Raw genomic sequence first — 26,610 nt, 5'->3', positions numbered from 1 at the left:
TCCCGAGTGACCCCCTGGAACCCCGTGTTATCTCCTTCCTCCTATGCTCCCACTGCCACTCTGTGCCCCATGACCAAACCCCCCAGAGCCACTCACAAGGGTGTCTGACCTTTGCCCTGAATTCCAGGGCCACACCAATGCATAATAAGGTAGTATGGTAATTGCAGTCTTTTGGTAAATGAAAACAGATTACATGTTAGAGTGTGAACTGCCATATAAGGAGGCAGGGTTCATGAGGTACTGTCATGACGCCTCTGGTCAAGGTAGTCGATCCCAGTTAGCAGCTTATTCAAGGTCCTGTCCTTTCCTGTTACAGATATTAATCAGCTGGGTAAATTATAGACTAGGGTCACAGAATGTTTAGCCCTTGAGCATCTATCAGAGGCTTGAAATGTCCATAACAGGTGGGCTTGGTGAATGCCAGGACTTAGCATGATTGAAAGGGTGTTTTGAGTCACGGCACATGGCAACATGGAAATAAAACAGATATATCACAAGTGGGTGGTAGAAATAGACTGGAAGAGAATTTTAACACCTAAAATATGACAAAGATTTATCCCTACTAGCTTCTCAGTTTCATGAAACATTTATTTTCATCTGATCTGAGATTCTACATTCACATTACATATTTCCTTCTAAAACTCTGATTTCTGTTCCTTTGCTTCTATGTTTTTCTCTTTATTTTCTCTTTTAAGTACTGCTTCATTTTTTTTAATCTGAGGTCATCATAGTGTCTTACTTTGAAAATAATTTGTATAGCGTTGTCCTGATGGTGCTTTCTGGTTAGAGACCCATAAAAATATCTATAGGCTGTAGTTGGGACTGTTCCTACATCTTGGTAAGAGTCTAGGAGGTGGCAGATGCTGGGGGCAGGAGACATTTAAAACTCCCTAATCAGGGTAGCCCCGGTGGCGCAGCAGTTTAGCGCCGCCTGCAGCCCAGGACGTGATCCTGGAGACCCTGGATCGAGTCCCATGTCAGGCTCTCTGCATGGAGCCTGCTTCTCCCTCTGCCTGTGTCTCTGCCTCTCTCTCTCTGTCTCTATGAATAAATAAATAAAATCTTTAAAAAAAACTCCCTAATCATAGAATGACCTTTGCAAAAATCAAATGGCGCAGGCCATAGCACGTGTTTAAATTCTTCATCTCGGGGGCGCCTGGGTGGCTCAGTCAGTTGGGCATCTGCCTTCGGCTCAGGGCATGATCCCAGAGTCCTGGGATACAGCCACATGTCAGGATCCCCACTCAGCAGGGAGTCTGCTTCTTCCTCTGTCCCTCCTCACTGCTTATGTTCTCTCACACTCTCTCTCAAATAAATAAAATCTTAAAAAATTAAAAGTGAATAAATTCATTTCCAAGTGAGTATTACAAGGAAACTGTGTAAGCCCTGGTTAATCATGAGGTGGACAGGTCTTCTCTTGTGTGATGAGCCTTTTCAAGGTTCTTGGCTCAGTACAGGGTCTTCCACTGCCCATAGCTTACCTCATTGGTGGCAGTCCTTCCCCTTTCCCAGGCCTCCTTTTCCTTGGCCCTGCAATTCAGGGAGCCTTTGGGGAGGCACAGTTCTGGGAGTTTGCTTTCATTTGGATATTGCAGGATGAAGTCACCCCCCATGTGGTTCTGGGGGGGTGGCACCTTCATTTTACTCCTTGATGCATATGCCCTGAATTGTGACACTTCAGCACAGTGACTTTGCAAAATTTGACTTGTCAGAAAAAGTACTCTTCCCACCCTAAAGATTGACAGGAACATGAGATGGCTTAAGCCATACTGGGCCTTTTCTGGCAAGAGCACACAGGACAAGAGATACTCCAGAGAGCCCAACATGGAATCACATCATATCATAGTGCATGACTAGGTGCCTGAATCTCACCGTTAGAGTCACTCAGTGAAATTGCTGGCCAAGGGCCTAGTGACCGGACAGAGTTATATGGAAGAAAACCCCCTTAGAGTGTGTTAATTAGCGATGGGCATGGGGAGAACGATGGGGATGAGAGAAGTGGTGAGGATGAAAGCACTGGTGTAGACACAGAGTCCATTCCACTTGGTTGCCAGGCTCTTGCCTCTGGCTGTGACGAGTGGCACCGATTGAAGAAGTTTTCAACCATTTTGAAATTTCTTTGGTAAAAGGAAAACTATAGCTTTATCTCGCTAAAATAGGTAAGGGAGGAGGGTGCCCACAAGCCGGTTACAAGATGAGATTCTGAGGAACCTCCTGCCAGTGTGGGCCACCCAGGTCCCAAATTGGCCGTGCTGGACTTGTAAGTTATACCACTTTGAACTTTGGAAGTCCGATCCCCTCCCTCCACCCTGGGATGTTGGGCGTTCGTGAGGTCAAGAGTGCAGGGTTGAGCCTGTGCAGGAATGCCCACAAATGTGACTCTCGGGAACCACACAGTCAGGCCCACATATCTCAGCAGGTGGCTCGGATCATCCCATTAAAGAGGGTGAGCCAGTGACATCTTCCACCAGCTCTGCCTCCTAGGTTCCCCCTGGTTGCCCCGATGGCTCCAAACCCTGACCTCTGAGGGCCTGCTGCCTCCTGCCCGCCAGGCTTCTGTGCCACCACTTCCCGACACCGCACCCCTGTCCCCAAGAGGTTGTACCCCGCCTTCGCTCTCACTGCACCTTTCCTTGCAACGACCCTCATTTCCATTCTTTCAGGGACCAGGTCACATGTCCTGACATCCATCAAGTCTTATCTGAGCCCACACGCAGATGTGTGCCTGTGATAAGACCCAATGCCCCTCACATCTACGGGGGTAGCTGTGTACCTCCTGCCGATGCTCATTCGCACATTGATGTCCATGAGCTTGGAAGAAAGGACCGCATTGTACACTCGGTGACCAGAATAATATCTTGTGTCACATAGTAGGACATCTGTTCAGTGTTTACGTTGTAAAGTAAATGAAGGGAGGGGATGGGATTATCTGCAGGTGGAGCCTCAAAGTAGGTCACAACTTAACTGCAGAGTCGTTGGAAGGCAAGAGCATCCAGAGAGATGAGCTCCGAAGTGAGTGGTTCTCAGAGTACCACATCCGAGTGGAAGCTTAGGGCTTTTGATGCCTCACACCCACTGAGAAATCATCCTGACACACAATGGAGTGCGAGAGAATAAAGACCTGCCTGGAAAGGCCTTCAGACTGCAGAGAGGTTTGTGCATCACACGGTAGCCAGCCCCATCAACAGTAAATGAAGGAAGGTGCTTTGTAAACACTACAGTGGTTATTAAGGAGATTATTAAACATCATGCTGTTCATGTGTAATGAAGTTGGCTTGCATGCTAGCGAAAGCAGCGGCTATTCTGGAGCCTAGAGCTAAATAACTGCCAGGGTCTAGAACTGCTGATCCCCCAGCAGGGCAGTGACCAGCCCTCCTTAGGAGGAATTGTCTGTCACCTTACCAGAGGGCCTTTCTCTTGGTTTTGTGAAAGTTGCAATTCTAACTCGAGGCCACAGGCGCTGGGGAACACCCCCCCCGACACACACACACCGAGCAGGCAGGGTTCATAATTCCTGAGGTTGGAGAAGGAAGGTGGGGTGTGGCAGGAAGAGGGAGTGATGTACGGGGTGGAGGGGCAGTGAGGCAGGAGTGGGGAATAGGTGGAATGACCACACTGCTGCAGGGCCAGGCTCCCACTCACAGCACCTTGTCCTCAGCCACTGACTAATTTGGGGTCGCAAAGCAGCTCTCTGAGTTATGCGTTTTCTCCTGTGTTTTGACAAAATAGATTTTTGTGTGTTTGCTAACTTGCTGAGGCTGTCCAGCTGTCTGTCTGTATTCTGTAGGGACTGCTCGGAACACTAACAGGGCCCCTGCACTTGCTGAAAAAATATGCCCCCTGATGCAGGGCTTGAAGCCAGAACTGACTTATCTCGGGAAAGCTCCACCTCAGAAGGCACCTCGCTAAAATCTGGTTTCCTGTTGGTCAAGGTGAATCATCTCATACAGTCCCCACATTTCTGCCGTGCAAGACACAGAGCTTTATTTCAGGGGTGCTGTGGCATCCCAACCGGCCAGCCCCTCTAGCATTTAGTCGGGCCGCTGAGAAAGAGGCTGCGGCAGGTTGGAAGGCACAGTGTCACCCCCCCCCTTTTCCCAGACTGAGCCCTGGACGCAACATGGGACAAATTTGCCTGTGACATCCTAGCTTTTGTTGCTCTGTCATTTCCAGCTAACCAAAGGTTACAATTTCAGTCATCTTTTACTTTTTAAATTCTTTTAAAATTTTCAAATTTTTCTTATTTATTTTTAAAGATTTTATTTATTTGACAGCCTGCACACAAACAGGCTCCCCACTGAGCAGGGAGCCCGATCTGGGGCTCAATCCTAGGACCCCAGGATCATGACCTGAGCCAAAGTCAGATGCTTCACCGACTGAGCCACCCAGGCACCCCTCAGCCATCTTTTAGAATGACTTTTTCAGGGGCGCCTGGGTGGCATAGTCCGTTAAGCGTTCAACTTTTAGTTTGGGCTCAGGTTGTGATCTCAGAGTCATGAGATCTAGCCCCTCATCAGGCTCTGTGCTCAGCCGGAAGGATACTCGAGACTGTCTCTCCCTCTCCCCCACCCCTTCCCCCCTTGTTGTGTACACTCTCTTTTGTTAAGATGTATTTATCTATTTGAGAGAGAGGGTGAGTGAGGGGAAGGGGCAGAGGCAGAGGGAAAGAGAGAAGACGACTCCTTGCTGAGCAGAGAGCCTACCACAGGGTTCGGTCTCACAACCATGAGATCAAGACCTGAGCCAAAACCAAGTCAGATGCTTAACCGACTGCACCACTCAGGTGCCCCAAGAATAACTTTTTCATTAGACAGTTGAAGAGCATAAGAATTATAAAAGTCATTCATCCATGTATCCATGAAGCATTTCTGGCCCGGTCCCCAGCCTGCTAGGGGAGGTACAGAATTGGGCTGAAACCGGTGACATACACAAGACAAGGCAGTATCTATAAGGTATTGATCCTGGGGCCTGCCCCTGAGTGAAGCTCGGATGCCTTCCTTGACATTCAGTGGCCAAAGACACTTTCTGGGTTCCAGGTGGGACTCTGTTTTGGTTTTATATGGGACCCAGTGAACACTTTTTTGACTCTTTTCAGTCATTTTTCAATAGATAGTTATGGTGGGAAATAAATTGGGGGAGCGAGTACAGAGTGGGGACAGGGAGCATGGTTGCAGTTTTCAATAGGGTGGTCCAGGGAGCAAAACCCAGAAAGAAGTAGAGGAGTACCCGCAAGAGGCACTGTGCTGGGGGAGCACGTGCTGGGGCCTGAAGTGGGGCATGTCTACAGGATGTAGAAGCCAGCGAAGAGGTCAGCGTGAGGCTGGAGTGAAGGGCATGAGGATGCAGCCAGAGAAGGAGCGGGCGCGGGGTCATGGAGGGACTTACAGGCCCTCCTCCAGCTGTTACAACATGTTATGTTGCCCTCTTCATTTTCATCCATATTTTGACTTTTGTTGTGCCCAACTCCAAAAAGCAGGAGATTTCACTTGTGGGGCAAAGTATGTTCCCTGTGTAAATAGCGGGTATATACACGTACATCTGTCATCTGACACTAAGGAGATGTATGGCTAGAATCACTCTTTCAGGGTCCTGTTGGGGTCTGGTCCATAGCAAGGAGGATGTAGATGAAGCCCTATATCTCTGTATTCCTCACGTCTAATGCCTTTTCCTTATACTGGGTGACACTACTCTGTCCCTTACAGTGACTTCTATCATTAGCAGCACAAAAACGTCTTCATAGGGCCCGGTGCAAGCCATTTCGGCATATAAAGTGGATTAATAGGGATGGCTCAGCGTTAAGCTATGCCAGAGCCGAGTCCAAATTTTATTCCGGTACAGGGATGACTTTCTATGTGGCCTCTCTGGCTCTGGAGCTAATTTGGATGGTGAGTAGCCCCACAGGTATTTATATGTAGTGTTTGGTATTTTTACTGGGTCCTATTCTTCTCCCTTGGATCACCTAAAATGGTTAAGAATTTTCTAGTGGGATTAAGGTTGTGATCTCTGGGGAGGGGTGGGCCATCTGCTCCTGGTTATTTTTGTGTTAGCCACTTCCCCTTAAATGTATGTTCACAAATGAGCCACAGCCGTATCAGCTGGGGTCAAAGGAAGACGGATCTAGGTGCTGCTCCTGAACTTGGTCTGTGAGCCATGGCTTCCCATAGACACTCAGGTAAAGCTTCACGTTCTTTATCTTGCATCGAGCACGATTTTGTTGGGGCAGTGAATCCGCCAGCCTACTCAAAGATAACTTTTTGACGAAATGATTTCGGGCTCGTCAAAATAGTAAGTCACTCCTAGCTCGTCTGTGTTGCATCCTGCCTTCTGCTGCTGTGGCAAAGACAAGAGGCCGTTTGGGTGGCTTGTTTTGTAAAAATCTAAACTTACTACTATAGTTCACATTTTTCAGGGCATCCTGTGAAGTGACAAGAGATTGTGTGAGGGAAGATTTTTATTGGGGCAGGGGGATGTGTTAGCAGTTCTTTGTTATTTATAGGATATGGATGTTCACCTTGACTGCTTTAAATTGAATTTAAGGTATGTTAGGAAACGTCAACTAAATATGGAGCCTGAGGGAGAAAGTCCATAATGACTCACCACGTCTTCCCTCCCCTGACTGATAGGTTAAGTCCATCCAAAGAGAAGCAACTATGATCCTCTCAATGTGGCACATCGGCTAGGAATTGTTCTTATCCGAAAAAGGGGCAAATTTTCAGAATCTTATCTGAAAAGGGGGCAAACTAGACCATCATTTCCATGAGAGTCGTCTCTTTGTTTTGTAAGCTGGCATGAAGGAAGCCCTTGGGCTGTAGCCAGACACCCCCAGGACAGGGGCTGAAGGGCTGAACAACAGACCACCTTCCCCAGAAGGCCTGGCTCTCTGAAGTCACCCTGCTGCCTGTCTCTCCTCCAGAGCCAGGAATGTCATTGTGGCTCTTTTGCCCTCTGCCTAAGTAACGGTCCCCTCTCTCAGAAGCAGGCACTTTTGGCCTGTCTCCCAGCTTTCAGACAAAGTAATTTGGGGTGGCAGTCTTTTGGAAAAATAGTTCTCAAATTTTTGTAACAGCTCATCAAAATATATTTTTAAAAGATTTTATTTATTTACTTGAGAGAGGGGGAGGGAGAGAGCACAGGAGAGGGAAAAATTGATTCCTTGCTGAGCAAAGAGCCCAATGTGGAGCTTGATCCCAGGACCCCCAAGATCATGACCTGAGCTGAAGGCAGATGTTCAACCACTGAGCCACACAGGCGTTTTGCCCATCAAAATTTAAATAATGAAAGTACTTTTGGAAATTTCTCTCAGGTGTTTTATTTTATTTTTTTAAAGATTATATTTATTCATGAGAGAGAGAGAGAGGCAGAAACATAGGCAGAGGGAGAAGCAGGCTCCCTGCGAGGAACCCGATGTGGGACTCGATCCCAGCATCCTAGGATCACGTCCTGAGCCGAAGGCAGATGCTCAACCAGCCACCCAGGTGCCCCATCCTCAGGTGTTTTAAAACAAATGCACTGCAATGGCATTCCCTGCTTTAATGAATTAATATGCAATGTCTGTCTTGTTCCCAAATGTTGAAGAGCTGTCTCTGTTTTTCCCATACCCCCAGGAACCATTTTACAAACATGGTACCGCATACCTGAGATTGTGGTAATCAGCCAACATACACATTCTCTGGGTGCAGGCAAACTATTCACCTGCACCAGTTGTTCCAATGGACCTTGATCAAGCATGTGAACTGGTAGAGTAACTCCCCATTTTATTTTGATTAAATGACAGAATAGGGAAATACATTTAAAAAGTCACCTATTTACAATATACCCAACCTCTGGCTTTACTTTGCACCAAATCTGGACATGATTCTTGCTTCTATAAATCTGGAAACAAGAACTGTGACCAAATTAGGTTATTGAAAGCTCTTCTATGATTCTTAAAACAAGGGGCTAGCTTTTTATATTGCATTAGAAGTTTATAGCTCTGTGAAAGTAGACGGGAGAGGAGGCCTCACAAAAAAAAAATGCATGTTGCCCTGAAATGAGTTTTTTATGGACAAATTAGAGGGTTCAGATCATTGGATCAGGATCTATTTTTAGTGACCATCCCTATACCCAGAGGACATTCCAAGGACAAGATTTTATACTTTTGTTATTGAACACTTTCAGTCTGCAAGATGATTATGTAGATTGGGTTCCTTTAACCTTAGTCTTGCAAGTTGAGGGCCCAGGTGGGGGTGTGGATGGGAGGCTGGGGGTGTGGATGGGGAGGGAAGTAAGACCATTTGTCATGTTATGTAGCCATTAATTCCCTTTGCCAGCCACTGCCCAGTGGATCTCACACACCCAGCAGTCTTTTTGGGGTGCAGGGACAGAAAATTGAATGGTGAGGTGAGCGAGTCATCAAACTGGGTTGCGTTCTTAAAATAACTGACCAGTCAGGAGACTTGGTCAAGGGTAAACTTGAGTGTTTTATACTTCTAATGACCACCAAACCGCCAACTACTTGACCACAACTAGAAAAACTAAAGAACATGTGGTCTGTTGCTGCCAGGTTGGAAGCACTTGTTTTCCCATGCAAAAGATGGAGGGTGCTCACCTACTGTGTGCAATGTTAAGAAGAGCTTTGTATACTGACAGAATAGTCCTGGGATGGAATCTGGCCTGGTGGAAGTTCAGTGGCACATCAGTTTTTGTTCAATTACATCTATCCAACCCTCTCATTACCAGACATAATCTAAACCTGTACACCACTGACCCAAAAGAGATCTATGAGCTTTTTTAAATGGAGTGTACAGGCAAAGTTGCAAATCGCACTGAATCACTTCATATATGTTCTGTTTTTAAGGGAAAAAAACACTCTCTGGTTTTCTATGAGATTCTATGAAAGACTACTTTTCAGCCATGACTCATGAGCTCCGTCTCATTGCAGCAAGTTAGGTATTTATTCTCAAATGTCTGACGACACCTCCAGGTGCGTTAGCAAGTCTGCCATACAAGCGTCCTATTCATCGGCTAAGGCTTCGCCCCATTTATTGAATGTTCTCAGGAAAGCAATCTGCCCTTTCTTTGGAAGCCAATATTTATTCATGGAGTGACTAACGAACTGGTATGTTGGACTTAGCAATTAACAGACCAGAAATAACCTGGATTTCTTTTTCCATCTGGGTTGATGTTCATTGTTTATACTGTACGTTCTGCCACTCAGAGGAAGCACATCGAAGAATGATTCTTTGCCCTAAGATTCACTGATTCCTTAAATCTTCCTATTTTGAGCCACTCAGACATGAGGGGGTGGAAATGGACATTAGCAAGAAATAATGGAGAAAATCCATATAAAAACACAAGCAGAGGACGTCTGAGTGGCTCAGTGGTTGAACATCTACCTTTGGCTCAGGGCATGATCCTGGAGACCTGGGATCGAGTCCCACATGGGGCTCCCTGCATGGAGCCTCCTTCTCCCTCTGCCTGTGTCTCTGCCTCTCTGTGTGTGTCTCTCATGAATAAATACATAAAATTCTTTTAAAAAGATAAGTTGATGCTTAAAAAAACAAGCAGGGTTATTGAATACAAATTGAATCTTCTCTAATGAAAGATTTACAGTTCAAAAAGAAATGTTGCAATATCACGTTTCTCCAACAGGCTGGCATCAAAAGCCAAGACTTTTTTTTGAGATACTAAGGTTGATGTAGAGCACCCCCTTTAGCATGTTGGATGTCATTCAGGAATTTTCTGAAAGAGGAAACTTGTTTATTAAGTGAAGAATGATGTGTCTTTTGAAGCAGGCACAGCAAGAGAATCAGACTACCATCTTGGAATAAATATCTTAAATGTGATCAACCAGTCACATTTCCAGCTGCATTTGAACCCGCTCCATCTGTAAAGGACCAAGGGTCAGACATCAGCATGTTAGAGTGGCAGGAGCTGTGCCCTGGCTTTTAAAAACAAGTGTTTGTCATAAAATGCTTTTAATGAAAGAGGTTTTAGGAGCTTCGTGGCAGTGACCTATCTCCTCCATCTGCCAATCAACAGGCACATACTGTGTGACTAGTGGAGACAGAGGCCCCCGCTCAGGTCCCCAGGACTCTTGGTGTATTTGCAAACTTCTGTGCTAGAGAAGCCTCATTTCTGTCTACGAGTTCACACCTCGGAGGCTAAGATTAGTCAAAGAGCTGCCACCTGAGGGCAGAGACCGACAGGAAAGGAAATACCTTTGTATCCAGTGCTTTGTGCGATGATGGATGGGGCGCCCTTTCCCAGATAACAGCAGCCGGTCAGGGGAACCAGATTTGGAAGTTGTGGAAGGTTAGAAGGCTTTGCATTTTGCGTCCTTAGAAATGGGTAAGGGGTAAGAAAAAGAAAAAGTATCCCCTAAACGATAAATGCCTTAAGTATATGTAATTCAGTAAGATTAAGGAGAGCCCCCAAAGAAGGGGTAAAATGTGATCTTCATTTTTCTTGATTCTCTTATTTCTAACAAAGGGGAAACAAAGAGAGGTGCCACATTTTTCTCTTCCCGTGAAGTCAGATTTTCACTGTGGCTCATGGTGCTGGAGCCCACGAATCAGAGCACAGGCTATCTTTTTAGGAACCTCCATGCCTCTCAGCACTGTCCTGAGTAGCATAACTGCTCTGAAGGTGAAGAGTAACAGAATGATCTTGCCCTCACATGCCTTCATACTTGGTGCAGAATTCTGACATGGGAACTATCCCATCAGCAGGAGTGGGTACCACTCTGGCTTCCTGCTCAAGCATATGGCTGTGAAGGTTTCATATAGTTTGGGACGAAATAGTCCTAAGTTTAGAAAAAACATGAGGTAAGCTCATTTCAGGTTGCCCAGAGTTCGACTTCAGTGGAATTATTGCGTGCGTGCGCGCGCGCGCACACACACACACACACACACAAAAGTACTAAAGTTCACGAATTTGACCTCAGCGTTGTTAACATGCTTTAAGTGTTTCCAGCCCATTTACTTATTAGGCAATAAAGCTAGCATTCCTAGAAGGGCCTATTTTATCTTGACAACTAAGTGTTTCCACACACGTGCAAAAAGGCTTGAGTCAGCTGTGGCAATCAGCCTTAGGAGGACATGATACGCCCTTTGAAATCTGTCCATCTGGGTGCAGACTCTTAGGGTTTCAGTGTACAGTGTGGAGGAATAGAAGATGACCCTGAGGTCTTCATACTACAGAAAGAAAAACTTATAATGCCTAAAAGCTAGGACTCGAAAACCCTAAGTAAATGGCACGCTCCAACAGTGGTACCAGGGTGACCTGCTTAGTTTCCCTTGGCTTGGTTCAAGACCCTATGCTAGAAGAGACCACAGCATGGGGAGCAGCTGCATTGATGGGACTCCACTTTCAAACACACCCTGGGACTTGCATGATCTGCTTGTGAGCCCTGGGTTCTTTCATCGGCTGGGTGCATAGGCACCCTGAGCTTGTCGGGTTCTAGAACTCTAAAAGTAACCAGTGCCCACCTTGGCATTGGTAAAGTGACGCTTTGAAAGTATGTGGTTTTAAAGTGAGAAAGGCTTGGCAGGTAAGATCTCTCTGCCTGCTCCCCAGAGCTCCGAATACCTACACAGACCTCACTGTGCTTTCTGGTGGTGGCTGTCTGTGTGACACCAACACCTATGTTTTTTGGTTTTGTTTTTTATTATCTTATTTATTTATCCATGAGATGCATAGAGAGGCAGAGACATAGGCAGAGGGAGAAGCGGGCTCCATGCAGGGAGCCCGATGTGGGACTCAACCCCTGGACCCCGAGATCACAGCCTGAGCCAAAGGCAGACCCGCTCAACCACCAAGCCAGCCAGGCACCCCCCAATGCCTGTGTTTTTACCACAAAGCCAAGACTTGGAAAGAGCCTGAGGTGAAACTCCATATGGTACTTGCGCACAGAAATATTTGGAAGCCATTTTTTTCTTTGAAAGACATCAAAAAAAGCAATAGGAAAAGGACTGTGGCTCCGAGTTCTGTTCTAAACAGATACTTTGGTGAGGGAGGAGGGGGATGTTCCACCCTGGTCCAGGAAGATAGGCTCTGAAGGCCTCAGGCAGCCATTATTCCTGGCCACGCAGGAAGCCAGGCTGTCTAATCTTACAAATTCTGATTTCCTGCCAAATGGCCTTTAGGAGCCACTAATAATTGAATTTCCTGGCATTTACTGTTGCTGAAGATTGATTTGGTTTCTCTATTCCGCTCTTCACAAGAAAGTAAATTTTTGTTGGGGGCACAATTTTGGGATGGAAAAGCTAATAAGACAGAATTTTATGTGACATGTGAACGAACAGCAAGAATGAATGAGGGGAGTGATTTTCAGCGTGCTGTCACTGTGGCGGGCACTCTTTTTCAGTCTGCGCCAATGCTGGTGGCACTTTAAAAGCTGCCTTATGTAAACTGTGCAGTTCAAGGAGCTAGACCTCAGTTTCAGTCTGTCTCTCCTTCTCCTCTCTAACCCAATTATGTAAGGGAACATTCTGATTTTCTTTTTGGGGAGAAAGTGCCACTAAGAACCATTCTCTGGTCTCGAGGCACCTCCAAACTGTGACACAACTGTCTCGGGCAACTGAAAATGGCACCCACTCACTTCAGTTGTTCACTCTCTGGAGATGAGGGGGTCTGTCAGAGGGCCCCGCCTAGGCAGGGCTGCAGCTGGCCCAGAACATTCTGCCCATCTGTGGCGCGATGCACTTTGTCTGGAGGCTGGCTTCCGAAATGCTCCCAGTTCTGAGTGAGGGTTCACCAGCCTCAGCCGAGGCGGGCTCGGAGACGCAGGGTGTGGTTTCCTTAGCTCACTCTCTGCTATTTGGTTGCCTGTGGCAACAGGATCCAAACAACTTGGACATGTGTTTGTATAAAAAAAACTGGGAATGGGACCCAAAGTGGGAGTCTGGGGCTGCTCAGCTAGTGGAAGAGCCGCGGTGAGTACTGGGCAGCTACTCTCGTTCTGTCTCTAGATTACCCTGGGATGTTTGTTAGCACAATAACCGTGTTTGTGAGCAGTTGGAGAAAATTCTCTCCATTCTTGTGTTTCCTGTGCAAATTAAACAATTGCTATCTATTTACCCACGTATGTTTCTCTTTCAGGGGGAACAGGGAAAATGAGCGTATGTTTTAAAAAGTTGGGAGCTAATAGAAACTCACTTTGGGTACCTTTTTGGTGGCAGGATGAACAGAGTGCCTTAGTGCTGGCGATTGCAGACATGCAGTCTGGGGCCTGGGCTCGGGGGGCCATGGGGACAAGGGGCGTTATTTCCTGTGAAGGCAGTGGAAGGGGTTCTTGGAATGATCAGCTTAACACGTTTTAAAAGCCTTTCTCCTCCCACCCCCAACCCATCATTCAAGTTGCAGTTTTTAAAACCGCAAATGTCCTAAGTAGTAATACGTCATTGACTGTGGATCCTTGCTTGCTCAAACAGCGGGGCAACTTGATTTTGGCATGTCACAGAACAGCACATCACTGTGACCAGTGGGCATAGTTGTAGACCTTGCCAGTACCAACGGAGAATGCCATTGTTAGAAGTCCTCTCTGGCAGGACACCTGGGTGGCTCAGTGGTTGAGTGTCTGCCTTTGGCCCTGGGCGTGATCCCAGGATGAGTCCCACATCAGGCTCCCTGAATGGAGCCTGCTTCTCTCTCTGCCCATGTCTCTGCCTCTCTCTCTGTCTCTCTCTCTCTCTCTGTCTCTCTGTCTCTCATGAATAAATAAAATCTTTTTAAAAAAGTCCTCTCCGGGGTGATGGCTCAGGCCTCAGTCTGTGAACTATGTTGGACGGAACTCTCTGGGATCTGTTCAGGATTTAAAAGTGTTCTGCCAGATTTGAAGGATTAGATGCAGGCGTTTTGCACATATCCATAAGGATGGCTCACGTGGGCAGCAGGGAGCCAGGTCAGAGGCGCTGACTTCTGCAGACAGGAGGGAGTGGAGCTTGGGAGGAAGAGCCAGAACCTGGCAGGGAGGGCCCGATCACTGCCTAGAAGGCGGATGGGGAGCCTAGCAGTGGCTCCGGGCATTCCTCCTCCTCCTCCTCCTCAGGCTGCCAAGCAGTTTGCCATCAGGAGCTGTCGCTGGCACTGAGCCCAACCTGTGTGCCCCTTTGCGTGAAACCCCCCTTCTCTTGCCTGCACCCGTTCACCTCACTGCTCGAAGCCACCCTACCTTGCCAGAAGCCCTGTGAGACCAACGCAAGCCCTGACCCGCTTGTACCCCCCACTAGACCCTGGTACCCCCCTGAAGGCGGAGGTTGGGAGGCTGTTTCTTCCCAGGGTCCTAGTGAAGTGCCTATGGTCGGTCGTGGCGCCTGAGGCCAGCCAGGCTGGGCAGCAGCTGGCACCTGGCTTCTGGGCCTTGGTCGCACCACGCCGCCGACCCCCAGGGCCTCAGTGGCAGCCCACTCCTAGCCTCCCAGGGCTCATTGGCTCTGCCTGCTTGCCCCCCACAGGTCCCTCCAGCTACAAGGTGGGCACCATGACTGAAAAGTTCGACTGCCACTACTGCAGGGACTCCCTCCAGGGGAAGAAGTATGTGCAGAAGGACGGCCACCACTGCTGCCTGAAATGCTTTGACAAGTTCTGCGCCAACACCTGCGTGGAGTGCCGGAAGCCCATCGGGGCAGACTCCAAGGTAGGGCAGCTGGCCCCGGGGTGGGGAGTGGTGGCAGGGGGATGGGCGTACAGGCAGGGGACACCCACGCAAGGCAGGGGGGACAGGGCTGTGGCATTAAGGGAGAAGAAGCCCTGGCTTCCTGGGTCAGTGCCCAGCACCTCCACACCAGTGTGAGGCTCCCCAGGTATCCGATGCAAGAGTTGCACAGGATGGGCCTTTCTTGCTCATGTAACTTCCTCACCTCGGCGTCTCCTTGTGTGACTCACAGAAACACTCACTGCAGGTGTAGTCCACCCCTAGACACCTCCGTCTGGATGAGAGGGTCACTGCCTCCCACCCCATGCCCCCAGCGCCACTCACAGCAGCCCATCCCCTTGTGCTTGGTCTCCAGGAGGTGCACTATAAGAACCGCTACTGGCATGACACGTGCTTCCGCTGCGCCAAGTGCCTTCACCCCTTGGCCAATGAGACCTTTGTGGCCAAGGACAACAAGATCCTGTGCAACAAGTGCACCACCCGGGAGGACTCACCCAAGTGCAAGGGGTGCTTCAAGCCAATCGTGGCAGGTAGTGTCCCCTCTCCCCCCCGGGGCAGCCAGGGAGGAGGCCCCCCAGGGCAGAGATGATGCTGGGGGCTCGCGGTGGTGGGGTCGTGCTGCTGCGAGCCGTGCTCAGGTTTTAGCGTATATATGCACGCAAATATATACACGTATATCTGCGTACACATATATGCTCGCACACACGCACACACTCGGCAACTAAAGAACGCTGGACAGAGCAGTCTGTGGCAAGAGAAAGAAGTGAAAAGTATGTAGCGCTTTCTCATTTGGGTAGAGTGAGTGATCAAAGCATGCGTCCTCCTCAGGGTGGAATTCTGGGCCAGGCAGTCCCCCCACCCACCCACTCCCAGTGAGTCTCCAGGTCAGGGCCATGGGGGCGGGGCAGGGCTTCAGGCATCTGGTCCTGAAATACTACCTCTGGGGTCCCCTACCCTGGCACAGTCTGGATCAGCACAACCCCAGCTAGGATGGTAGAGGGGGCCCCCACATGAGAAGCGTGAGGCCAATGACTGCAGGGCCTGCATTCCCTCCCCTCTGGAGGGGCCTGGGCGGGGGTGAGTGGATGCAGTCCCCTGCAGGGGACTGCCAGTGGGGCTATCGGATGGCTTCCCCCCGCCCCCGCAGGAGATCAAAATGTGGAGTACAAGAAGACCGTGTGGCACAAAGATTGCTTCACCTGCAGCAACTGCAAGCAAGTCATCGGGACTGGAAGCTTCTTCCCTAAAGGGGAGGACTTCTACTGTGTGACTTGCCATGAGACCAAATTTGCCAAGCACTGCGTGAAGTGCAACAAGGTACGTTGCCAAGGGAGTCGTGCGTTGACCGTTGTTTCTAGAAACGTTTGACAGTTTGGCAGAGCACTTGCACACACACTATCCCATTCCATCCTCACGACAGCCCTGCGATGTAGGAATTCTTATTCTCGGGTTGCAGATGAGGAGAGTGGGGTAGGAGCAGGCAGTGCCTGGGCCGAGTCTGGCTGTCCAGGGGCACGCTCGGCCCTGGCCCTGGAGGCCTGCCTCCTTCACCTGGTTGCTGTGCACCCTCCTGCAGGGGCTCGCCTTCTCTGAGCCTCGGTGTCTTCGTCTGTAACTCGGGGATAATCATCGCACCTGCCTCCCATGGCCGTTGTGGCGATTAAATGAGATACTGTATACCAAAGCGCCCAGCACTGTGCCTGGCACGTAGTAGGCATTCAACAAAATGGTTGTTGAATCTGAATCCGGTGCTACACTCCCTGGTCTAGGCCATCACATCTGGAGGAATCACTTACCAGGATCAGCCCTGGCATGCCGAGTGCTTTGTGTGTGTTACCTGCTCTAAGAAGCTGGCTGGGCAGCGTTTCACCGCTGTGGAGGACCAGTATTACTGCGTGGATTGCTACAAGAACTTTGTGGCCAAGAAGTGTGCTGGATGCAAGAACCCCATCACTGGTAGGCTAAAGAGTCCTTGCTAAGTCTGCCAGGCTAGGTCTTGCGCATGGTAACCATCTCTCATTTTCCTAAGTCGTCGGTGTCATCCACAAAAGCCCCAAAGAATGTCCTCTCCCCCTGCCATTGTGGTCCCGAAGGCCCCCTCCCAATAGTTTGGATCCTCCCCCAGGCCAGCTTAGCCTTTGCAATACAGAACACCTCCTGACTACTGCTGACTAACTAACGAAGCTGCCGGAGTTTCACGAGCCTGAGACCCACGGCCACGGCCACGGGCAGGCAGGCACTGCGCGTGCGCGGAGGGGAACAGCGGGGGAGGGCGGGGGAGCAAGGGGTCCGGCGGGGGAAGGGAGAGGACTGGGGGGGCGGGGGAGGACGAGGAGGGGAGGAGGGCTGGCGAGTGGCAAGCTGGGATTAGAAGTCCCCTAGTGGCAGGCTAGCTCAGAGGTAGCTGCGGGCAGCATTTTTTGCGATCAGAAGCAGAGCTGATCACTTCATTCCTCATCTCGCGGCCGCGATCCACGTGCCCTGGGCCCTTTCCCCGGGGAGCCTTGAAATGTACATTTGAGAAGACTTTTGCCATCCTCAGGGAAAAGGACTGTGTCAAGAGTGAGCCACCCAGTCTCTAAAGCTAGGAAGCCCCCAGTGTGCCACGGGAAACGCTTGCCTCTCACCCTGTTTCCCAGCGCCAACCTCCGGGGCAGGCATCCGGGTGGAGAGAGGACTTGTCCCTCGTGGGTGGTGGTTCTTTATAGAAAAAATCGAAGCTTAGCAGCTCCTCGAGGCCCGGTAAGTGCATACCCCGCGAACAGCCCAAGTTTGCCTCCTGGTGGCCACTTTGATGCCATGGCCCTGACCTAAATCAAAGACACTGGTTATGCTGGGAGGTCGGTGCGCGTCACAGGGCGATAGCAGTGGCATGGGAATGTGGGTCCGTGGCCAAGCTCTGGCATCTTCTCAGGTCCTGGAGAAGCCGTGGCAGGGTGGCGGCGGCGCGGGGGCCAGCGCGTGGTGGAGGGCGGCCAGGGGCCGGGCAGATGCTGCCCCTGTGCTCTGGTCAGCTACGTGAACGGGCGAGGCGGCGGCCTGCCTCTCCTGCGGCGCCACTCAGCTTGCTCCTCTGTTTGCTTTTGTTGTCTCCCCAGGGTTTGGTAAAGGCTCCAGTGTGGTGGCCTATGAAGGACAATCCTGGCACGACTACTGCTTCCACTGCAAAAAATGCTCCATGAATCTGGCCAACAAGCGCTTTGTTTTCCATGAGGAGCAAGTGTATTGCCCCGACTGTGCCAAAAAGCTGTAAAGTGACAGGGGCTCCTGTCCTGTAAAATGGAATTGAGTCTTGTTCTCTGTGTCCTCGCCCTCTGCCCTGCACCACCCCTAGGGCCAGAGCGGCCTCTCACCTCTGAAGTTCTTCTGGCTTTGCTCCCATTTTACAGTATTACTCACATAAGGGCACACAGTGATCATTACTAGGATTTAGCAGCGAAGTTCACTTCTCTCCATAGCTGCAGTGATAAAACAAACACTTAGATAGATTGACTCTTCTGCATGTTTTACAATAGGGCAGAAAAGTGCTAATAACCATTTAGTTGCTTAGTGACGTAAGCAAGAAGTGTAACACACGAAGCCCCCACTGAGATGCGTCTCGTGGCTCAGCTGGGACCCACCGTGTCCTCAGGACACACAAGAGTTGCAGCGGCTGCTCCAACTCGGCTGCTCACCTGTTCCGTGAGCAGAAATCGAACTTACCGAAATGCATGGTTGAACTTCCTCATCGAAATCTCCTTCTGTTCTTTTGTGCTTTCAAATGACTAATACGAATTTCCAGAAAGTCAACATTTGAACTTAGCTGTAATTCTAAACTGACCTTCCCCCACCCCCATACTAACCTTCAATTTTCCCCACGTGGCGTGTTTTCTGAACGTTCCTACTTTCAAGCATGGAACATGCAGGTGATTTGCAAAGTGTAGGCAGACCCAAGAAAACGAGCCTGTTTCACAGGAACATCGCCACAGCGAATATTTCTGGAAGCTTAACAAAACTAACCCAGCTGCCCTTTTGCTTTTTTTTTGTTGTTGTTGTTGTTGTTGTTGCTGGGTTTTTTTTTTTTTTTGAATCTTTCATTTTAATGAATAGTAACATAGTTTATGGGTTTGGAGACTTGCATGTCAATATTTTCGCCCCCTTCAAACGTGTCTGCCGTTTTGAAATTCATCCTACAGAAGTAGCCGTAACACTCTAGAAGGGTAGCTGAGCAGGCGCCAGGATGGTCCCTGACACAGATAGGACATTTCCAAGCAGTGGCGAGTGGAATACCTTGTAATGTAGTAGTTGCCTGCTCTTGGTCCATGTGGTGGAGGCCAGTCGAGTCCCTTCTCTTGTGATTCTTAGGAACATTCCCTCAGAGCCTCTCGATCTCTGGGGGAGCGGCCACCACCGTCATAGGCAGAACCAGACTTCCAAATAGTGCTCACCTGAGATGCAGGCTCACCTACTGGCTGTACTCCATCGACATTGTTATAGGACATAGTATAATGAGACAGTATCAAAAGTAAACATGTAATGACAGTGCATATTAACATTCTCGTAGGAGTGGTTAGCGAAGCCAATGCCTCCTTTCTACGTTTTGTCATTAGCTATTATCCTCTAACGTTTCAGTGTATCCTTACAGAAATAAAGCAGCATATAAATAACTGGCCTGGTCTCTTTACTTCTGCCCGTGGGGTTGCAATAAGGGGACCCTACTGATGCCAGAACCGCAGTGACTGTTTTTCCTTCCTTCGAGCATGGACTCTGTCTGGTGCCATGGTGCAGATGGCACATAGGAATTCTAAGCAAGATAAAATCTGCAATGGCACTTGGATCTAGTTACAAACAACAGAAACCCACTGACTCCAAATAAACATTTCACAGACATTTGCATCACTTAAGGGCACTGGTTTTCTTTGGCCAGAGAGCAGGGGTGGGAACGGAGTAGCAGCTGAAGGGTGTCAGAGCATCACAGTCCCCTTTTTGTTGGCCTCGCTTTCCTGGTGCCCTGTGGAGTGTGGGTCTGTGGGACCACTGCTGTCAGGTGCTGCTCCCTCCACGCTTCTGGCCAGCCTGGAGGAGAGGGCGACAGTCCTATGAGCATCAGGTCCACAGTAATAAAAACAAAGAGCAGGATCCCCTTGGTGCTAACACTGACCTGAGCACATTAGCAGGGAGTCAAAGCCTGTCAGCAAGAAACCATGGGCATTTTTTAAGGTCTTTATTTATTAGCATAAGCAGGGGAGGCGAGAGGCAGAGAAGACTCCCCACTGAGCAGGGAGCCCCTGTGGGACTCCATCCCAGGACCCTGGGATCATAATCTGAGCCGAAGACAGACACCCAATCACTGAGCCACCCAGGTGTGCCCAAACCATGGGCAGTTTTATGAACAGGTGACCTCCCCTTGTCTGTTTCCTAGAGATTAGCAGTTAAAACCACAAAAAGGGTCTGTCTGATCATCTGGGGCCCCAAGGTTGCAGGGGTGGGGTGGGGAATTGGGATGGCACTGCTCTGCTTCCCAAGTGAGCCACCAAGTTTCAGACATTGCGGCAGCAAGGGCCAGAGCCCAGAGGAGACCAGCCTGAGACCGAGAGGGGACTACATTCAGGATGCTTCCTCACGACACACCACTTGGTCTCCACCCCAGCAGACTTGGGTGCAGCCTTTGGGTGTCCCCAAGCAGCTCCTTCTGCCGGGGGCGCCCCACTCATTCCCACTGAGCTGGTGCTTGGCTCCCAGCAACTTCCCTCCCTAACATCCCTCATCTGCCCTACATGCCATGCCTGTCCTTAATCCTGTGTGACCCTTGGGCCTGCCTTATCCTACTTGGCCCGCAAAACTCCAGGGCACATCAGGGCAAAGTCTGCCTTGAAAAGGCTGCACTGCTGCTGCCCCTGCCAGCGCCACACAGGCCAGGCCGCTGCCTCCTCCCTGTACCTCACAGGAAAACAGGTCTGGCTCTACGGCTTGCACTATAGCCCCAGTTTTCCAGGTTAGAAAACGCAAGTTCAGAGAGGTTGAGAGGTCTGCCGGAGGTCACACCAAGGAGTGACTGACCTCCAGCCTGTCCCTTAGGACCAGACATTGCCACAGAAACAGTGGGCCTCTGCAGGGTAGGGCCAGTGTCTGATGCATCACAATGAGGAACCTATCAGGTCTCTGCTTAGTAGTTTGAAGTAAGGAAGTAGGGGAGATTCCTAGTTAGCAACTTTTCATCAGATAACCCCTTTCTCTCTTGTAATTGGGGATGGGACTGTCCAAAACATACTGGTAGTTAACAGCGTGCGTTCTGGAGTGACTGCCAGGGTTCAAATCCCAGCTGCTCTGCCACTCACTATGCCACTAAGACCACGGGCAAGTTTACCTGACCTGAGCTTGTTTCTTTGCCTATAAAATGAGAATTCCTACTTCCCAGAATCACATGCAGATTACATGAGTGCTTAGCAGGACTACTGACACCCAGTAAAAACACCATAGATTCATTTGTACTTCCAACACCAAGATGGTCTGTTAGTTAACCTAGTATGGAAGCTGCAAGACACTTACCACTCCCAAAGCAGGATGGAGTGTTGGCTTTACAATCAGACTTGAATTTGAGCATCAGCTCTGCCTCTTCCTAATTGTATGATGTTGAACAACTGCCAATCTCCACAAATCTGTGTTCTCCTAGGTAAAAACAAATACCTACCCTCACAGGGTTTAAAACAATGCCTAATAAAGTCCCTGGCATATGGCACGTGTAAATGTAACTACACTTACTAGGAGACTTGGGGAACCCTTGCACACATGCCTCCAGAAACCCTGGAACTGTATTGGTGGGAAGGGAGACCAACAGCAAGGTAGCCTCTCCTGGCCTGCTTCAACAAACCACATCTGCATGGCCCGGGGGCATCCAACAGGCCACAGGGAATTGACCCCTGACAAAATGTGGCAGCTAGCCTGCCTCTGGACTTTGGCTTCTTGGCACCAGCTCCTGCTGCTCTGTCTTGTTTCCTGATCCTCTGGCTCTCACCACAAGGAATGATTCCTCAGGACTAAAAGGGGCTCCAATTGTAGCACAAAGTCACACAAAAATGCACACGAGGAATGCCTAGGTGGCTCAGCAGTTGGGCATCTGCCTTTGGCTCAGTCCTCGGATTGAGTCCCACATGGGGCTTCCTGCCTGGAGCCTGCTTCTCCCTCTGCCTGTATCTCTCATGAATAAATAAAACATTTTTTTAAAACGCACATGAAGTCATACAGCAAGCTCACAGCCACCTCAGCTAAGGCTTGGGACTGTAAGTCCCTGTCTGGCATCCTTTATGGTATCCCACACTGCACTGGTGTGATTGCCAAGGTTTGGAGCTGTTCACAGGCTCTGTGCCTGCACAAGAGGACACAGGTGTAGGAAATGTACTCCTATGCAGAACCCACCAGCAGAAGCTAGAGAACTGTCCCTTAGGGTCAGGGACACCAAGGGACTACCCAGACAGGAAGGAAAACTTAAGGCAACCCATGCGTCACATACCCTTAACAGGTTCAAGGGCACTGGCTCCGGAGTGAGACGAGGAGGCTCTGCCAGCATCCACCACCTCGGAGCTATGGGCAGGGAGTTGTGAGTGTGCTGTAGGTTGTGTGCACACCACAGAACATCCCAGGTCAACAGCTGCAACAGCCAGACCAATGATATGGAATGCCAAGTGGGGACGGCTGTCACTATTCTCAGAAGCACCAGACCCCAAAGGCAGAATCAACAGGGACCTCACCTGACCCAAAACAAAACCTAGCAGAACAGGCCTCAAGGTTGGAGACTATATATTTACAGGCAGATCAGAACATCTGTTTTAGCCAGGCACAGGAATGGTGAGGTCACAAAGATAGTGTGCATGTAACAGCACAATCACAGCCTGTGTGGTGTGCACACTCAGGCTCGAGAAAGCCAAGTGTTTGTCGAAGGCACAAGGGAGGCCCCTCAAAGAGCTGCGGAGAGGTTTGGGGAGTGACTGCATAAAGGTACAGGTGTTAAAAAAAAGGTACAGGTGTTTTGAGGGTGATGAAAAGGTTCTGGAGCCAGATACAGGTAGTGGTTGCACAACACTGAATGGACCGAATGCCAACAAACTGGAATATGTTAGGTGAATTTCACCACAGTAAACAGAAAAGACACCTTATAACCACTGGCCTCAAGGAAAAGTCGAGAGCCACCAGTGGCAAGAGTAAGATACACTAAACCGGGCACAGGATTTGAAAATTCACACCTTAATGTCCCACATCACCAAGTAGCTGAAAGGGGGCATCAGAGGATTTGCTTACCTTCTATTGAACCTGTCACTTGCCTATTGTTCAAAGGTTGGTTAACCATTAGGGTCTCCTTTATACCACCAGCAATCTGTTTCTTGTTATTTGTTTTTTGTTATTGTAATAAAAAAAGAAAACTTGCTTTATCTGCAAAGTTTATTTCACAGAGCACACATATAAATGCAGGTGTAACAGTGTTCCAACATGTGACATTGGTGCAGAAAAATACCAGAAATTCATTTGTTACGATGATTGTCTCTGCCTTCTATATGAAAGAGCTCCTGTATAAAAATAGTTTTCGAATCTAAGGCACCAAGCTCTAATCTATAACAATGGTACAGTACTCTGAATGGCAAAGAGCTAAGGAATCAGAAAGAAGGCCTTTCTTTTGCTAATCCAAGGCTGGTGGCTAGAAAGGAACATGGACTTGCTTCAAACTCCTTTATGATTCACCAGAAAACTATTAGCAGTAGGACAACTGCTGTGCATTCAAGTTTTAGTCAAGGGCGTGTATTAAGCAGAATTTGACGGATGTCAGGAAACCTATCCCGTGTGTGTATGTGCGTACAAATGTGTGTATGCAAATGCGTGTGCACGTGTGTACGTGTGCGTCCATGTGTGCACACCTCTCTATCGTGGGGCCCAAAGAATGGCACTATTCCTGTGTTCACTTGCAGCCAGCAGCTAGAGAAAGGCAAGCAAATCGGCTCCACATGCCAAGGCCGAGTGTGCACTGCAGGGCAGGGCTGGCAAGCACAAGGACAAATAGATGGCACACTGTGAACTGGGGAAATGGCACGTGCCCCACCAGACAACAGCCAGGTACTGCTTTAGGTACAATCAAAACACTATGCATGTTTGAAAATAAACCCCAAAGTGCACTTCAAAAGGTGATGGTGATGAGCACAAAGGGTGCTACAACTGTCCCAAGATCACACTTTCCAACACTCCTAGCCTGTGGGGGTGTCAGGGCCTGTGCGCTCAGGTGATGGCACAGTTGAACACATGTATACCTAATGGTTAACATGTAACTTAACAGTATTTTGCAGCCTCGCCTTTGTTTATTAGAGACAATCCAGCAAAGCTCTTGTGAGCAATCCTGAGTCCCTCACACACCCTATGTGTCCTCTATGAGATTGAATGTCAGCTTTGAATTGCTAAAGTGACATAGCTGTTAAACAGAATAAGCATTATTTTAAGAGAGGAAATTACTCCTTGGTTTACAAGCTCAAGAGTTACCACTTCATAAAGGCACCCTTGATGTGCACTCACACACCCTGGCTGGAAAACAAGAACGAGACAGTGGAAGTATTTACAGGAAAACAAAAATGACTTTTTACTCAGAATCCTTGCTGTGGGCAAGAGTCAAGATGGTATGTGCATCTTCTGAGATACATGTTAAGGTGTCTGTCTGATGTTTTCCCTTTTTTTGATGATCATTTTCTTGGCCAGGTTCAAATTAGAGGCAGAAAGACTAGGGGAGATGGGACTAGAAGTGGAGATCCACAGCAGATGATCAATTCTCTTCTGGGCTGTGCGAAGTTTACATATCTGACCAGAGGGAAAAAGAAAAAGAACAGTGAAGATGCTGGTCTCACTGCCACTGGGCGCCAGCCTCTCTTCATGGTAGGTGCGGGACCTTTGGAAACCCCCTCCCCAACCCAACGCAGCTGACACACTGGTGCCCTCAGAACCCCAGCCGCCAAACAGGCCCAAGCTGTCTCTCAATTTTGAAGAAAGCTTCCTAAAGGAAAGAAAAGCAAAGGTCTTCTGGCTTCAGAAAGTCAGATGGAGAGACTAAATCTAAAAGTATCATGAATCATGTGTCCTAAACAATTATCTGCCTGCCGTAAAGCAGCTGATGGATCAGAGGGGCTGACAAGAACTGACTTTGTGTATCTAGTAGGAAATGCAGGGTGTCAAAACTAGAATCAAGTCATTTGTTCTCAAAACCAACTTAAATGGAAGACTCTTTGATATGAAGGTAGCCTTTAGACCCACCACCATCTCCCTACTTGCCTCAAAGTTACAGGATGCCAAGAAGGCCCTGCAAGAGCCAGAAGCAGGAGGGTTCGTGGCCAACTGCCTTTCAAGCAAGGTGAAAATAGGAGGAGGCCTTACCCGGTGGAGCAGGAACAGATTTGTTTTTCTTGTCGTCTAAAGGCAACTGGGGACTCTGGTGGAATGTCATGGAACCTTTCAGATGGTATTTTCGGCTATCAGGAGGGATACTGGACATAAGGGGCTCTGCCTCATTTCTGATGTCAATAATCTTGTCACAGATCCACTCCTGTGCCTCTGGATATAAACTCTTGGAAGGTCCCACGGTGTTACAGTTTTCACTTGCCTTTCTGGTTTTTGCTGCACGGCTGGTCATTCTTTTGGTGGACGATCTGGAAAGAAAGGCTTGTGTTAGAATCCTGACTAACCACAGACCAAAGTTTTGTCCCAAATAAAGCTTTCTCCTTTAATTAACTTCTAAGAGAGATCTTGGAAGTAACTTATCCTTCAGAATCCTAGTATGGAAAGGCTGGAAGGGACCCTGGAGATCACAGAACACACTGGTTTCCAAATTGTGTCCTACAAAGTCCCAGGGTTCAGCGAACACTAAGCAGGGCTAGGAGGAGCTAAGCACGCAGGGCTCCAGAAGCCCTGTTGCCCACTTCATGCTGACATGGGATGCCACCAGAACAGTCAACTGAGGATGAATGTGGCTTTCCTAGCTCCGGTGCTCAGCTCAGCCCATCACTGTGCTTCTCAGCCCATTGTGTTCCAGTGGGCTTTGTAGGTTTGTGTCTTTTTAGGCAATCCCCAGGGAGAATTCCTAAGAATCTACCCACTCTTCAAACCTAACTTCTGATTCTCAGTTTCACTATATATAAAATGACATCTGTACTGAAGTCAGACTTGCAATTAGAATTAAAATAAATAGGCAACATAAAACACCTGGTATGCAGCAGTCACTCAATGTCCCCCCTTTCTGGATTTTATGAGCAGATGCTAACCACTGTGCACAAAAGCACAGCTTAGAGCCAGATGTACCTGGTTTGAATGTGGGCTCTGCCCTTTCACAATGGGATGTTGGGCAAATAAGGCCCTTAATCTCTCCGTGCCTCAGTTTCCTCGTCTGTAAAAGTGAAGTTGATAGCCCTTACCTAGCAAGGCTGCTGTGGGGATTGGTTTATTTCTGGAAGTACTTGACCCAGTGCTTGGTACAAACTAAGAGCTCAGTCAATAATCGTGTATGACTCCCACCAAATTTATTCTGATAAGCTCGCTGAGCAACTCACCTGGTACCCTTCGCCTGAGCCAAAGGGTCTTTCGCACTTTTTTGTCTGAAGGTTTTCATGTCGTCATTAAAAAATGTTTTTGTCTCTCTATGGACTTGGCCAGAAGTGGCATCTAAAAACACCAGCTTGGGAGTGTTCTTCTTCATGTTTTTAAAATGTGTTTTGAGTTTTGTGGATGAATCCATGCCATTTATAAAGGCTTGGAAAACAAAAGGAAGAAGATTAAAACTGGAGTTTTGACAACGGAGACAACAGAAGGTGAAGGCTGTGATTGTGGTAGGCCAGGGCACAGCCAGCTGCCTCAAGGCAGGGAGGGCCATGCAGTGGGATTATGGGGTGCAAGGTGCTGCCCGGTGCACATGCCTCCTCTGGTCTCAAAGCACAAAGGGGCCATCTCTAAGGAACCTGACCTCTTTCCTCTGCCAG

At 48.9% G+C, this 26,610-nt stretch overlaps 2 protein-coding genes across 46 annotated transcripts in view; one reads left to right on the top strand and one right to left on the bottom strand.

Moving 5' to 3' along the window:
- FHL1 (four and a half LIM domains 1) overlaps nucleotides 1–19,281 on the top strand; it is a 63,127-nt gene extending 43,846 nt beyond the window's left edge. For 4 of the 12 annotated variants that reach the window (XM_072816646.1, XM_072816650.1, XM_072816649.1 and 1 more), the window contains exons 3-8: nucleotides 14,436–14,617; nucleotides 14,991–15,165; nucleotides 15,783–15,952; nucleotides 16,405–16,591; nucleotides 17,178–17,377; nucleotides 17,734–19,281. In XM_072816646.1, the coding sequence (XP_072672747.1) occupies nucleotides 14,462–14,617; nucleotides 14,991–15,165; nucleotides 15,783–15,952; nucleotides 16,405–16,591; nucleotides 17,178–17,377; nucleotides 17,734–17,817 (972 nt within the window). In that variant the 5' untranslated portion in view covers nucleotides 14,436–14,461 and the 3' untranslated portion in view covers nucleotides 17,818–19,281. Of the gene's footprint in view, nucleotides 1–6,015; nucleotides 6,173–12,765; nucleotides 12,915–14,435; nucleotides 14,618–14,990; nucleotides 15,166–15,782; nucleotides 15,953–16,404; nucleotides 16,592–17,177; nucleotides 17,378–17,733 lie in introns of those variants that run through there. The other 8 variants (XM_072816653.1, XM_072816656.1, XM_072816655.1 and 5 more) reach the window with 5 other exon arrangements.
- A 3,751-nt stretch (nucleotides 19,282–23,032) lies between these two features.
- Nucleotides 23,033–26,610, bottom strand: part of MAP7D3 (MAP7 domain containing 3) — a 46,091-nt gene continuing 42,513 nt past the window's right edge. For 23 of the 34 annotated variants that reach the window (XM_072817007.1, XM_072817021.1, XM_072817003.1 and 20 more), the window contains 3 exons: nucleotides 26,185–26,383; nucleotides 25,016–25,287; nucleotides 24,206–24,445 (listed from right to left, as the gene is read on the bottom strand). In XM_072817007.1, the coding sequence (XP_072673108.1) occupies nucleotides 24,438–24,445; nucleotides 25,016–25,287; nucleotides 26,185–26,383 (479 nt within the window). In that variant the 3' untranslated portion in view covers nucleotides 24,206–24,437. Of the gene's footprint in view, nucleotides 24,446–25,015; nucleotides 25,288–26,184; nucleotides 26,384–26,610 lie in introns of all 34 variants that reach the window. The other 11 variants (XM_072817033.1, XM_072817036.1, XM_072817034.1 and 8 more) reach the window with 2 other exon arrangements.

This window comes from Canis lupus, chromosome X (genome assembly GCF_048164855.1).
Source record: "Canis lupus baileyi chromosome X, mCanLup2.hap1, whole genome shotgun sequence".
Taxonomy (NCBI): Eukaryota; Metazoa; Chordata; class Mammalia; order Carnivora; family Canidae; genus Canis; species Canis lupus.
The sequence above is the reverse complement of the archived record's forward strand: the minus strand, read 5'-3'. Positions and strand labels throughout refer to the sequence as shown.